The sequence below is a fragment of the Chaetura pelagica genome, unplaced genomic scaffold (assembly GCF_000747805.2).
Source record: "Chaetura pelagica isolate M959 unplaced genomic scaffold, ChaPel_1.0 scaffold531, whole genome shotgun sequence".
NCBI lineage: Eukaryota > Metazoa > Chordata > Aves > Apodiformes > Apodidae > Chaetura > Chaetura pelagica.
The window spans coordinates 115,232-130,503 of record NW_009952362.1 but is presented as its reverse complement, the minus strand read 5'-3'; the positions used below and the strand labels follow the sequence as shown (position 1 = coordinate 130,503).

The 15,272-nt window shown below is 42.2% G+C and overlaps 1 protein-coding gene across 1 annotated transcript in view; it reads left to right on the top strand.

Moving 5' to 3' along the window:
• SH3PXD2A (SH3 and PX domains 2A) overlaps positions 1–12,645 on the top strand; it is a 209,944-nt gene extending 197,299 nt beyond the window's left edge. Inside the window, exons 9-13 of the mRNA XM_010007894.1 lie at positions 1,084–1,201; positions 6,664–6,998; positions 7,814–7,863; positions 10,014–10,133; positions 10,265–12,645. Coding sequence (XP_010006196.1) covers positions 1,084–1,201; positions 6,664–6,998; positions 7,814–7,863; positions 10,014–10,133; positions 10,265–12,160 — 2,519 coding nt within the window. The 3' untranslated portion in view covers positions 12,161–12,645. The remainder of the gene's footprint in view (positions 1–1,083; positions 1,202–6,663; positions 6,999–7,813; positions 7,864–10,013; positions 10,134–10,264) is intronic.
• The last annotated feature ends 2,627 nt before the right edge of the window (positions 12,646–15,272 follow it).

Sequence of the window (15,272 nt, the reverse complement as noted above, 5' to 3'; positions counted from 1 at the left end):
TGCTGTTACATGCACTGTGGCTTGCATTCAGGAGAGGGTTTTGGTAACAGTTTCTGTGTCTGCTCCTGCACATTAAGGCTGGTAGTTCACATTTTCAATGCCAGTTGTAATTTTTTAAGCTAATGAAGAAAAGGTTGACCTTGAGTGTGATGAACATGCTACAGTAAATGACTCCTGATGCTTGGAGAAAGGTGCTGAAAGTTGTCTGTTCTGCTTTGCTCGTTTGCTTGTTCTCAGCAAGTCTGCTCACCTGTGCCCAGCCAGGAGGAGGACGGCTGATGGAGGTGAACAGGGATGCTAAGGTTTTGACTTAAACACCATACTTGAAATCTGTGCTGTACTTTTGAAGTATGTATCTTAAGTTCTGGTCCTCCTTTTCCACTGCCACCCATGTATTTCTCTGGAGGAAGGTCTATCAAATGTATGTTTGCGAAACTCTTCAGAACCCGAGAATGCAAGATGCTGCATGGTCTCCTCTGATGCAAAATGCTTACATTCTTTTGTCACTTGAAAAATGCTGTTTCAAGCTGGTTGCTGTAGACACACACTGTTTGAGAGGTGCAAAGAGAGCAGCCTGATGTGGCAACCCCTCTGAGCTGGGGAGGATCAGTCCCTCTCGGGATGCAGGGCTCGGGTTTCAGTAACACAATGCTCCGTGCAGCCATGTGCGTGTTCAGAAGAGCCAACTGGCTGGAGCTCCTGCAGTGACGCTTGGCTGATTTGGCAGCTGAGTTGATTCTGTCAAGTTATAGTATGGGAGTTAAGTCCAGCTTCAAATCCTCTCCCTTACCCGCTCGAGGAACTTGGAGGGGGGTGGGAGCAGGAAGAAAGGGGAAAGCTCTCTGGAGACTTTTGTCACTATTGGCATGGAAGCACTTTGTGATTATCAGCAGCAGGGTAGTGGCAAGGGGCTGATTATCTGTCATGTCGTCAGCATAAATAATCAGTGGGCCCCTGAGCAGGGCTCCGCCTTTTGTAATGGCTCCACGTAATCACAGCATAACAGTTTAAAAGCAAGCAGAACAGAAAAACAGCTGGACTGATTCTGATCCTAACTGATGTTACCTTTTCTCCCTTCACTAGAAGAGAAATATGTCACTATCCAGCCGTATGCCAGCCAGGGGAAGGATGAGATTGGATTCGAAAAAGGGGTCACCGTGGAGGTCATCCAAAAGAACCTGGAAGGATGGTGGTACATAAGGTAAAGATACCTTGCAGCCAGATTGCTGCAGAACCTGTGACAGTGGAGTTTTCTTATTATTCACTTAATGTTAGCATTTAAATTATTCTGCAGCTGACTAAGGATGCCCAAATTGTTTATAACACATCTTGAAGAGATGTAAAGATCAGGCTAAGACGATACAATGACAATTAAAGTAATACTACAGTGTCTGCAAAAAGCTGTGGACCATTCCAGTGAAGAAATTCCTGAACCTGTAGATTATTTTTTTTTTCCTTCAAGTTAAAAGCCCATATCGGAGTTAAGATCTTTGAGACCTAAACAGGCTTTCTGTTGTGTGCAATTTTTTATGTGCTTCCAGTATAAGAGCTGTTCTGCAACATGTTTATTTATAGCAATCATGAAACGCCGCTTGTGCTGGGGGCAGGTAGTGCTATTTTCAGGTATATAAGAGATCAGTTTTCTGGCTGGAGCCCTTTTCCAAATTGTTTCAACTAATTTGCCCGATTTCTGCCTATCTACATTAGGTATTCCTAATGTAGAGGAACTGGATTCTAAGGACAGGCTTTAAGTTACCATCAATGCATTAAACTTTGTTATGAATTTTAAACAGCAGTCATAGAGGAGACTTGTGACCTAGAAATCTCCTTTTTAAATGCTCACAGAGAGAGAATGTAGGTTAGATATGTCTCAGATAGTGATAAAAGATTTCAGGATGAGCACTTAATGAGAGCTTTCTCCATCTACATTCACTCAACACTTCAGGTTTTAGTGCTCTCTCATTATTCTGATCCTTGTTTTGTATCTATGTGTGAATGCAGCAGTGCTGTGACACCTCATTTCTCTTTAAACAAGATGTGGTACAACAGGTAGCTCAAAAATGGAGTTTATCTCTCAGCCAGTGCAAAACATCTCATCTGGTAATCTTATTTTCTATTGAGCATGTAATTATAGTGATGACTTTTCCCTCTTCCCCCCCCCCAGCCATAACTTGCTTTTGTTTGAATTCTGCTTGATTTATCAGCTATGAATGAGGGCTATGAAAATGCTGACTGCAGCAATGTTGTTTTTCTTGAATTCCATTACTTAGAAAACTTTTTTTTTTCTTTCTATCTAATGCTCCCATAGAGGGAATAAGCTAATAAAGATAGCAGTGGAGCCAGGAAGGCATTCTAGATAGGAGGAACTAAAAAATGCCTGGGTTTGGTCAGGTCACATATTTTTCTCCTTTAATCATTCACAGGAGTTGAATCCAAAGTTGCAGATAGAGAAATCAAGAGCACATAGGTTTTCTGAGGGGAGAAACATTGGAACACTTCTTTAGTTTATTTTGTTCTTCTTCTTCTAAAATGAAGCCTTAGTACCAGTGTAGGTTTCTGCTAATTTTATTAACAGTTCCAGTAAAGCAGAATTTCTTTTTCTCCTCTTTTCCTCACATACTCCTTCAGACCAACTCAAAAAAGCAAATTTTTCTGTATATCAGAATTGCATTCTGGTGACAGTGACACTTGCTGCAGTCACTCCTTCATGGTGATCTACTGGAAAGACAGTGGATGCCCTAATCACCCCATGGTAGCTGGGAAATGCAGAATATCCTTGACTTTTTTGTAAGAGGCATATTGAGTTGAGCAAACCCCTCTTCTTGTTGAAAGGTGGGGAAAGTGTTCACTATATGTGTGTGACAAGTGTGTTTGGTGTTAGCTGCTCTGGTGCACTATTCTGCAGTCTTGCTGGAGGATTAAGCTGATCTTAGAAACAGGTTTGGTTTCTTTCACATGGGCAACACTTTTGGAAATGCTGATGCTGTGATCCATCCTTGACAAGCCTGGTCCTTTGCAGCCTTGGTAGCTGATCTCCAGTTGCTTGTGCTGTTTATTAGACTTAAACCGCTCTGAGTACAATTAGGTACCACTTGGAAAAGTATTCATCTTCTGCAGATATACACTTTTCTGAGTATTCACTGCCTTAAAAGGAGCAGCTCCTTCTCCTGCACTGAGTGTGAGGGGAAGGAGAGCAAGAAAAGACTGTGGTTGAATCCTGCTGCCTTGTGTGCTGGGCTGGGTAACTGACACTGAGCACACACATCAATGTGTAGAAATAAAAACAACAGCTTGCAAATTGAATCCGCCTTAAATACATTAGCTTGTTCCACCTTAAATATGTAATTTCCCCAAATTCCTGGCCATGTGCTGATCCTCATTTCCTTTCCTTCTTTTTCTTCCTTTTTTTTAATTTTTTTTTTTTTTCTTCTTTTTCTTCACCCCTTCTCCCCCCCCCGCCTTACTTCCCTCTGGAGTAATTCCAGTGCTCTGGAGCTGGAAAGCAGATGTGACTCTCAGACTCACAGAGGCAGTTCTGACTTTTTTTCTTTTTAACATTCCTATTGTTTGAATCCACTTTTTCCTTCATGTAATATTAAACAGGGGAGGGCTTTGGAATCACCGAGGAACCAAATCACTGCATCTAATTCTACAGCCTTCCTGATTCAGTGCTGTAGAAGCTAGAGGCAATGCTGGTGTCTTCTTTTATTTTGTCATGTATGCGTTATGACTTATTTAAAAAAAATCACAGGTGCTCAAGAGAAGTGAAAGGAAGGCTCTGACCTGGTGTTCTTCTTACTGTTCTACTGAGTTTGGTGGATCTGTGTGTTTCCAGGGACCATCATAGCTGGCATTAGCCTTTATTATTTAGATCTTGCTTTGTACTGTCACCTGGAGGTAATATCATGGTGTCCAAGTCGTTTGCAGGCCAAACAAGTAGTAATATGCTAAGTAAAGCTTTTGTCATTTGCCTGCTTCATTTTGTGGTTCTGACCCAAGCTGACCTGATGAAGTGCAGTTGGGTGGTGGTAGTGCACTGAAATGAGGAATCTAGCATGGGCTTTGAAATATCTCCAGTAGGTTGTGAATATAAATGAAGGAAGGATGCTTGTGATTCAACTCTTAGATGTGAAATTAAGATGATTACCAGTTCAGGACTTATCAGAAGGTGATTAGCAGTTACCTTAGTTCTTTCACCTATAGAATGAGGAGATCAAGTAGTGTCTTCTAGAGTTTAGCAAAGGGCTCTGGGATTGCCAAGTTCAAGGACTAAGGTGAAAAAGGTAACCCTACATAAGTAGCTTTTATTAGTGAAGTTGCACGAATAAATTGGCAGTTGCTGGCAGCTACTGCTCAGTATTAGCTTCAGGTTGAATTTACTAAGTCACTGAAGAAATAACCAGCAACAGCCTCTCTACTGAGGGTATGTTGCCCAGAGTTATTAACTGTCCAGCTATTGCTGCTACTATTCATGGGGGAAAAGCTATGTGAGATCAGAGGTGTTTGAAGCCACAGGGTTGTATGGGCTGATCCAAATACGTACAGTTGGCAGGAGAACTAAGGAGGCAATACAGAACCTGCCTGTGGCTGCCTTTCTGATCTTAAACATGTTAAGTCCCCCACAAACTAAGATGGATGTAAACTGTTCTTTCTTGCTGATTTTGCACAATCAAGCTCTGTTTAACTCGAGTGCTCAGTGCATTGGCCAGTGTGGCTTTCTCACAGACAAAAACTTTACATCTCCAGATCATCTGCAGTTATAAACATCCTTTGTAAAAACCTTCCCTGATGCATAAGAAGCAGAAAGCATTGGTCAGTATCTTTGCAGAAGGGCCACCTACCATAAAAGCAGGTGAAGCCTAAAGTCTTCAGGGGTGGAAGATGCCAGTGAGAGGTGCCTTGCCACAACAGGCACATATTGAGGCTTTTTGTTGTTTTTTTCTTGACTTGGTTTGAGGCTTATCAGAAAAGCCTCAAAGAAAACAAGATTGAATAGATTCAAATTGTGACTTGACATTGTATCAATGGCTGGATGCTGTGTATCTGTTGGAAGTCAAATCAAGTCATTACCTTCTGCTACTTCTTGTTAGTCTTCATGTGGTAAACAAAGCTCAGAGTTGTTGGGATGCTTTCCTCTGACACCAAAATCTTTGGAAAAACTTGTCACTAAATGCTCTGAACAGGAGAGATGCCATATCTTTGCCTTCATGTGTGACAGAAGGCAGGTATGTAGGGAGAAACACACTGATCTAGAGGGGAGGGGAGGAAAGGCAAGAGTTTGGACAGAAAGGTCCTTGGGGTCATTTCTGGAAGCACAGCAATTGTATTTGCTTTTGTACTGGAAGAGTAAGGAAGAAGTCTAGAGAAGCAAGGCTACAGTGCATTTTTCTGTTCTCCCCCTAATGTCCCAGTGCCACTTGAGTGTCTGGATTTGCTCAATGAGTCCAGGGTGTGTCCTCGTACAGAAATCTTGCCACAAGTCTCAGAATCTGAGTGTTGGTATGACAAAGTTGCTCAGCTGCCAGGGAATGATTTGCTGATATTTCCCTCCTCCCCCAGCTCCTTTCTCTGCTGTATAATGAGTCTCCATTTTCATTAGCCTTAGAGTCCTACTGTTTTAACCTTTGTATTTCCTGAGCACCGGGATTTTAATGGTGCCTGTTTTCCCACTTACAGTTCAAGTGCCTGCTTTGGGTATCTTGAGAGAGAAAGGTTCCGGTGACTCACTCTGTAGCGAGTTAGGGTTTCATTAGGGAAAGCAGAGTTCATCCACTTGGTCTTCCCTGGAGTGTGATTGTAATCTGAAATCCCTGCTGAGGTGTTAGGAATGGCAGGAGTTAGAAAAACCATCTTCCCAAAAGCCCAGCCGTGGGAGAATTACTTCAATTTGAAGTGCAGCATGAGCAGTTCAGGCTGGTGCTCCAGGAACACATGCTAGATTCAGGTGTTTGTTCAGATTTCCCAGTTTATTTCTTCAAATAGCCCCTAGCTTGTTCAGAAAAAATGAGTCTCCACCAAAGCCATTTTTCCTTAGTCAAATTGTTTCTCAGCCTTGCAGTGCTAGAGAAAGCCACAGTGGTTTAAGAGTCCCATATTCTCTACCAGGGAGGCTGATCATACAGGATTGGGAGTTGTGGGAGGAGGGGCAGTGTTCATTATTCTAACTGCAAGGGGAGAGGCTTGCACAAAGGCATTATGAACTCCAGACATAGGGGCTCTGCACTGGGCTATGTACTCCCATATTTTAGTCCTTCTCCATTTTGAGAAGTATTAAAACTATTAAAATACTTTACTTGCCAGTTGGCTTTTTTGCTGTATGGGAAAATATTGAGTTTGCAGTTCTGTCTGAATCTGGCATAAAAAAAACTGATGAAGCCCTTTGCTTTGTAAGTAACTGTATTTCTTACCCAGAAAGACTCCTTCCTTAGGATAAGTGGCTGTTAACAGCATTTCACAGTTCACTGCTAGCTCAGCTGACTGAGATGTCTAATAGGTAATAAATTAATAGAGACCACAAGTAAAATGAAAATAAATAAAATTAGCTTATCTGATAACTGCAGATTTTTATTTATGTTATCATCCATCACTTTTGCCTTAGCTATTATACCTGAAACATGTGACAAGGCTGGTTTGATGTGATGACAATTCCTTTTGCATCTGCAGGTATCTAGGCAAAGAGGGCTGGGCCCCAGCTTCATATCTGAAGAAGGCTAAAGATGATCTTCCATCTAGAAAAAAGAATTTAACTGGGCCAGTGGAAATCATAGGAAACATCATGGAGATCAGCAACCTGCTAAACAAGAAGTCATCCACTGACAAGGAAACTCAATCAGAAAATGAGACTGCAGAAACCCACATCACCAAGAAGGAAATCAGTTTGCCCATCCTGTGCAATGACTCTAATGGCAATGCCATGATGACCCCAGACAAACAGGCTTCCAAACTGGCCCAGGGATCCCCAGCCATTGCAAGGATAGCACCGCAAAGAGCTCAAATAAGTAAGGCATTAAAGTGGCCTGGCTTGCAATTAATTCTTGTTTGCTGCTTTTCAGGGCTGTCATTGCCTGTCAGCTAAGGTTTCATAAGTCCTGACCTTATAGCTAAGTCCATCTAAGCAGATTTTTACACTGTCTGTAGATCTGCAGGGACCCCAGGACATGGCCCCTCATTAGAAGTGATAACATTTAACTCACTTTATACAGGACTGGCTGGTTCTTTATCTTAGCTGGCATGCATTTACTTTTCTATTTTCTTCCAGAGAAGTCTTTTTCCTCTTGCACACTCTAAAATGTGCTCCCCACTCCCAGTAATGCAAATGGTGGTGTGTTGAAGTCAAGGAGACCACCTGTGTCTTCTCTTGCGTTTGTTCTACTCTTTTCCTGGGGCAAGTTGCTATAATGCTTTTACTGCTTCATCTGCAAAATGCAGATGGCAACGCTAGTCTGTACAAGGAGTGGCAAGACACTGTGATAGGGGACAGTGCAAGTGTTATTAATTTAGTGGATTATTTTTACTGCTGGGGGGAAAACTAGATATTAGGCCAATTCTTTGCTGGCCTGTCTCCAGTAGAACTGGTCAGTTCCAGCAGAAAATACAATCCACTACTTTCTGGCAGTGATTTCCACTTAAATTTGCTGGCTTAGCTGAGATGAATAGCTACGCTACCTTGGTATTTCTATCTTGTTTCACAGAGATGCCTTGAATATTGCAACTACTGACTTCTAATATTCTCAAACTGTATAACAATAGAGAGCTGCTGAAGAATGTTTAGCAGTACTTACTAAGTTAACTCTCTTCTGCCTTTCTTGCTCAGGTTCTCCAAATTTAAGAACAAGGCCGCCCCCACGAAGAGAATCTAGTCTGGTTTGTATTGTTTTATGGTATATATTAGCAGTGGGAAAGGTGTGCAGGTGCTTTATGAGACAGCAGCTGTACAAGATCTGGGGTGTATCTGAGAATTCCTTTATTTGCATGCCTGCTCATATTGTCTAAGTATTGAGAAGATCTCCGGGCATCCTCATGTTAACGGGGAATTTCTTGTTTTTTGAAAATGTTGCCCCCGCTAAGCAGGTATTGAACTGAAGGGAGAACATCCCAAAGCTATGATATTCTGTGCATGAGCATTAAAGCCCATATGCTGACTCCGAAGGTTTAAAGTTCCTCTAGTTGTCTTCAGCCCAGACTAGATCTTTTGACCTTCTCTTGTCTTTAACAACTGGGAATGTCTCCACTCCTTCCATTGCTGCTATCTTTGAAGTGGCTAAGCTTCACTCTTTTGTATGTTTAAAGTGACTTTGGATCCTATGGAAGGATGTGTGTTGCAGGAATGAGACCTCATATGATTGTTTATCCTCAAAGCTAGAGTTCTGTAAATTTGGACCAATTTGAGATTAGGACTGTCATCTTCAGATGGGAACTACACAGTAATCTATTTGCACAAAAGTCATGCCAATAACTTGTTTATAACTAGGCAATACACAGTGTTTAATCTTTGCTGTATCCTTTATGAGGAGTATGTGACTTGTAATTTTCTTATGTCATCTGAGATATCTCTTTAACAAACTAGATTAATAGCACATTAGCATTTTCTTCCTGTTTCTCTTTGCATTATTTTCAATTAGACCTTGTTTTGGCAAGACTACTACGCTTAATCCCATGTTAAAAATAACAATGATAGTATATGTGAAACCCTGAACATGTCTGCTGTTTCCAATTATCTTCATTTAATCCAAACCATCCTATTATCTGAAGGCATTTTATTATGCTGCACTTCTGCTGTATTTCAGCATTTATAGTGCAGAAACATCCAATTATAACATTGTTAGACACGGTTCCTAAGGTGCAGTGATGCTTTCTCTGTGAAGTACCACATGCTGTGCGTGATGAAACATAAATTGTTAGTTACAATGAGGGTATCTTAGAAATGAGGGAGTGTGTGAATAAAGCACAGTATGCAACTTTTCTTTCTCCCATTAGTGGCTTAGGATCATTTTATGTCTTTGGTTGTCCTGCATCTCCCTGTGACAGGTCTGACCTGGGTTCAAGAAATACTGACATACTGCAATTCTTGTGTTATAACCATAAGCAGTGAAGTGCAGAAGCTGAGAAGCTTCACCATCATCTAGTTGTTCCATAGATGAACAATGTGCTAATCAGAAAAGCTTTTGATATAAAAATTCTTGAAAGGACCTTTGTGCCATTTATTGCCTCAAGAATAACTGTAAAAAACTCTAAAATGTGACATACTAAAGTAAAGGCAGTTAGCTTTTAGAGGAGTCTGATATGCTAACAGGTTGACTGTAAATAGCAGTGTCCTGCTGCTTGTCGAGCCTCTATGCAATTTAAATGCAGGTTGTGTGGGGATTGAGTAGAGGTTCTGGGTCTCTGCTATGAGGAGGAACTGGAATCTTCTGATCCCATAGTAAAGTCCTTCCTTTCTCTTATCACTTTAGCTGAGCAAAGCTCTTCATAGGGGTCTGTGGTATTATTGTTGTTTCTGGTTACAGCAGATGCCCATTAGCTTATATTACTGAATATCTCATATTTAAGAATCCAGCAGCAGATTAAGAGCAGTAATTAATGAGGATTACATTTGAAGGTAATATATTTGAAGATAGGCTGAATCAATGTACAGGCCTGTGCAATGCTGTTTTCTACAGTTGTGGCAAGACATCCAGAACTGAATCTTTTTGGACAAAATCTCAGAGTAAATGGGCTGTTGTTACTGTGACTGGAACAGCAGCTCACACTCAGTACAATGTTTTACTGTTCAGGTAAAGATTACCACAATCTTAATAGCTGGTGAAGGTGGCATGAACACTCTGTATTTTGAAAGGCTTCTCTCTTTTCGCCCATCTCAATACATCAGCTTCCACTACAGAGAACTGGGAAGTTACCATTAGGAAGTAGTACAGGAATAAGGAGAGTTTTAGTGAATAAATTAAAATATTTGTTCATACTGCTGTTCAGCCCACTGTTTCTTTGGTTTAATTGAACAAAACTCTTTGCCATAGGGATTTCAGTTGCCCAAACCACCAGAGCCACCATCTGTGGAAGTGGAATACTACACCATTGCAGAGTTCCAGTCATGTATCTCTGATGGCATAAGCTTTCGTGGAGGACAAAAAGCAGAGGTGAGTCTTAACAGTGCAGCTGGAAAAATTGAATTATTTGGCTATTTTGGGGGATTGGATTGAAAGGAGAGGAGTGGAAAGCAATTGGTTGAGATTTTTGTCTAAGTAACATGTTGCTTGTCATCTCTTAGGTAATAGAAAAAAATTCCGGTGGCTGGTGGTATGTGCAGATTGGAGAGAAGGAAGGATGGGCTCCAGCTTCTTATATTGATAAGAGGAAGAAACCGAATTTAAACAGAAGAACCAGTACTTTAACCCGCCCAAAAGTTCCTCCCCCAGCACCTCCCAGTAAACCGAAAGACTCTGAAGAAGGAACAACTCCTGGGACAGTTTCTTCAGGAGACACCCAGGACTCTCCCCACAAGCTGAAATATGAAGAACCTGAGTATGATGTGCCTGCCTTTGGCTTTGACTCAGAGTGTGAAGTGAGTGAAAGTCATCATGAAGAGAGCACTCCAGAAAAACGACTGTTTCAGCCCCTCAAGCCCTCTCCTGTGTCATCGCTTCAAAAAGCAAAGTTCAAAGTAGGAGAATCTTCAGAAGATGTTGCTCACGAGGAAGAGACCATCTATGAGAACGAGGGATTCAGACGTTATGTGGAAGATGCTTTGTGCAATAAGGAATCTAGTGGAGACTCAGATTCTCAGAAAAGCTCCTCTCTTTCCTTGATCCGAAGGAGTTCTCCATGTTCCAGCTCTCCTAAATCATCGCTTGTGACACTTAAGACAGACAAAAACATTCAGCCTGATCTTGGAAAATGCCACTATTCCAGGAGTGAGGAGACAAAACCAAGGTCAGCTTCAGATGTTGGCTTACGGAGCATGCCAAGAACGGGCATGAAGAAAGAGCCTGGGCAGAGTCCTTCCATTAGAGCAAAGCCAATCGTTCGGCCCAAACCCTTCCTAAACAAGGCAGACTCTCAGAGCCAAGAAAAGATGGATATCAGCACTTTGAGGCGTCAGCTGAGGCCAACTGGGCAACTCAGAGGTGGACTTAAAGGTTCAAGAAGTGAAGATTCTGAGAGCCCCCCACACACAGGTTCTGAAAACCAAGATGATCCTGTCAGGAGAAGCTCAGCTGATCTCATTACAGCTCCTTCTCGTGGCATTTTCTGCTCTAGCCATCCAGCCAAAGCTGAGCAAGAAAATGACTCTAGATGTTTTTATGTGACCACTGACTCGTACCAAAAGGTGCAGGATTCTGAAATTTGCTTCCCAGCAGGAGTAGAAGTGGAAGTGCTGGAAAAGCAAGCCAGTGGGTGGTGGTACCTGAAATACGGAGACATGGAAGGCTGGGCTCCTTCCCATTATTTGGCTCTCCCTGATAACCAGCGAGAAACCACATCAGAGGAGGCTGATGCTTCATTTGCCAGGAACAGGAAAAATGAAAACAAGTCAAACAGTTTAGAGAAGATAGAGAAGAGGGTTCAGGTTTTGAACACCATCAACCAGAGCAAACGCGCAACGCCACCCATCCCAAGCAAGCCTCCTGGTGGTTTTTCAAAAACATCAGGGCCAGTCAAAATGAGGAATGGTGTGAGGCAACTTGCTGTCCGGCCGCAGTCAGTGTTCGTGTCTGCACCACCAAAGGATAATAACCTGTCATGTTCCTTGCGCAGAAATGAGTCGTTAACAGCTACAGATCATCTTAGGAGCGTCCGTCGGAATTCATCCTTCAGCAACGCACGGTCACAGCCTGGGGACACGAAGGGAAAGCAGCCTGAGCGGTCGGGTACAGAAGGCTCAGAGACCACCTCCAACCTTCCCACCCAGAGGAATGGGATTCCTGTATCCACAGTCAGACCAAAGCCCATTGAGAAATCCCAGTTCATCCACAACAATCTCAAGGACATCTATGTTTCCATTGCAGACTATGAAGGTGATGAGGAGACTGCAGGGTTTCAGGAAGGTGTCTGCATGGAAGTCCTCGAAAGGAACCCAAACGGCTGGTGGTACTGCCAGATCATGAATGATGTGAAGCCTTTCAAAGGCTGGGTGCCCTCAAATTACTTGGAGAAAAAGAACTAATATTGCAATATCTTTAACCTCCCTAATTTATACTGTTCCTGCTGTGTACATGTGGAAAAAATAATTGCTACACAAAAAGACATTTCCCTGTGCTCCAGTTTATACAAAGGGACAAAGGAGTCTGTGCTGCGGACAGATCTGCCATGTTCTGGAGAGGTTTGTGGGGTTAACATGTTGTTAGCATCCACGAGGAAGATGCAGCATAGTCAAATGCCTTTTTGTGAAGTTGTTAATAATCTTGTATGTGTAACAGGGTATGACATCCCATCTTTCCCATTATTGATAGGAAACCAAATGTGTGCCTTTTGTGAGAGAGAAATACACATGCGTCTACATGGAGAGTTTTGTGCCAAACTATTTTACAATCTTGGCTCCCTTTCTCCTCCTTCTTGTCCGTACATGGAATACCCAAGTTTTGGATTCTTTTCCACAACTTACAGTGAGAAGTGAATGGGAGTTACGGACACATGGAGGGACTCTAATCCTTTGGAGATGTTCCCTTTTTGTTGTTGTTGTTTTTTTTACTGTTCTCAATAGCTGGTTGGTCTAGAGTTGGAGCCTTTTCATCATGGAGAGATTTGGTCTCTGACTTTGGCTGTGTTTTCTTGTTACTGCTAACTCACAGGAAAAGGCAAATCAGGTGGTGTTGGTTGGGGGCTTTTTGTTTCCTTTTGTTCTGTCTTGTTCTTTGAGTTGGGATTTCAGGTGTTCTAGGGCAGCAATGCCTACTGGTGCTTGTAAAAACAAACCTACAAACCCCATGCTTAAGCACATTGATTACTTTGTAGGCTCCATATTTGGTTCTGTGCCTGACTCCTGCCAGGTGATCCTGGTTGATTCTCCTCTCAGAGTTGGGTTTCTCAAAACTTCTTGTAATATCAAAATGTACAGAAGACCCTTAAGACACTGAAGACAAAGCTGTCAAATGTGTTACTTCTGGTTTTGTGATCTGGTCCGACTCCAAGCATGCTGACGGCTGGCAGGGCCCACCAAGGTGTTAGTTAGAAATAGCTGTAACCTTCTGCTACATCAGTGTTTACAATGAGGGGGGGAGGGAAAAAGCCATCAAACTCAGTCTGCACATTCTTAATTTGTATATTTTTGGGGACCTGTTTATCTGTGTTTTGGTTTTGTCTTTTCTGTGCATTCTGGGTTTACTTTAATTTTTTTGCTTCGTTTTACCAGAAGAGTTTTAAAACTGAAGTAGGAGCCAAATGTGTGTTTCTGTTCCAACTTGAATCCAAAAAGTACATTTGTACTGGAAAGTATGTCTGTGCTTCTCAGGCTCAGAGATTTAGAATCAAAGCAATTAGGTCTACAAGGCATCTGAGCAGGAAGGTGCCTCTAGTTCCTTTTCTGTTTGCCTTTCTTAACTCATGCTTTGAAGCGGGGTAATGTGGTGGGAAATGCAAGAAGCATCCATTGGAATAGGCTCTGAATATGGAGGTAGCCAACACTTGTACTGTAAACATTATTGGCTAAATCCCTGCAGTATTTGAGGAAGTCACGCCTTTTTTTTATTATTATTTAATGGCCTTGTTAATCACTCAAGATCAATACCAAGTTCCTTTAAACAACAGGCAGTGTTATAAATCTATTTTAGGGGGGAGGAGGCAGACATTTCACTTACACAAAATGATACATGCCCTTTTTCCACCAAAGCTTCATACCGATTTGGCTTGGAAGGTAAAGGTTATAAAGACTTTAAAATAGCTGGGATCAAGGCGCTGAGTAAAATAGGACAACAATATCACGTGTTGCTGGGGATGTTTCTCTGCCAAAAAAAATTTCCACAATTTATATGTTGTTCTTGTCTTTATTATTTTCGTGTGTGTGTGTATGGTTTGGGTTTTTAATTAATTTTCATGGTAACGTTGAGAGAGTTGCCCACAGCTTACCTGACTGATGTCCTTTTGATAGCTGAAACAGCATCCAGGCAACTTGGCTACAAACTGTGCTGTGGTTTGAGCAGCTCTGTATCCAACTGGGGAGGGAGGGTGTTTGGGATCCCTTTAAATTGTGGTGGCAAGAGAAGGAGGTGTATCTGCACAACAGCTCATGTCACAGTGTGTAGGGTCCTCTTTGTACCTTACATGTTACCATATAATATATATGTATATATCCAGTTAGCTACATCTCTGCTGGATGTGTATCTGAGGCATTTTGGCCCTGTCTCTCAAACTGCTCCCCATTTTTAGTTGTACTAATATGGTAGCAGCCATAAAAGGCTGCTGGAGTTGTTGTGAGATTATAATAGAAGTATTATATTCTTCTGCTGGACAGTATTAAATAGAGCAATACATAGAGTTATCTGCTAGATTGCAGTACTAATAGTAGTGACTTAGTGACTCGTATTAATGTTGTTATGATTTATTTTAACAATAATGATGCGGAAGTGGTTCATTATTTTGAATTAATGCACTTTAACAATAAGAAAACCCAAAATGGAAGCCAATGCAGAGAACTAAGTGCATTATTTAAAGGCGCAGTATATAATTATCATTTTCTTGAAGCACATATTTATTAAGAATTAACTTATTATTTAAAATATTCTAAAGTTTTGTTTAAAGACATTCCCACTAGGTCATCTCTTTGAGTGGATGCAAAAGCACAGCTCCCAGATCTTCTGCATTGAGCCACTGAATTCTCTGAGTACGGTGCGGCATGATGTGAGCCCCTGCCCAGGGACAGGAAAGAAGCAGCAGGTGGGAGAGCCTGGACTACTGTAAATGTTCACCCTTAAAATCCAGCAAGGCCAAGCCCGGTGCACCTCTGAACTGCAGGAGTCCTTACAAGGTTTGGGGTGGCAAAGCTGTTTTTGGCAGACTGGTTGTGTTGCCTGGCTGCTGTGCGCCTTGCATGAGGCTGCTCCCCGGTGGATGCAAGCCCAACGTGAGGCTCAGGTCAGTGTGAGGACTTCAGGGTCTGCCTGTGAAACACGGGCCAGCTCTGTAAGAGACATCAGTCTGTCACACAGCTCCCTTTCCACCCACTGGCTTGCTTCTTCAGCTCTGGCTTTTGCAGGGAGATGGTTTGTCAAGCTCCAAGTGGTGCAAGGGATTACAGAGTGAGGGTGCCTGCAGTACTGCCAGGGTTTTCTCAAGCAGCAGCC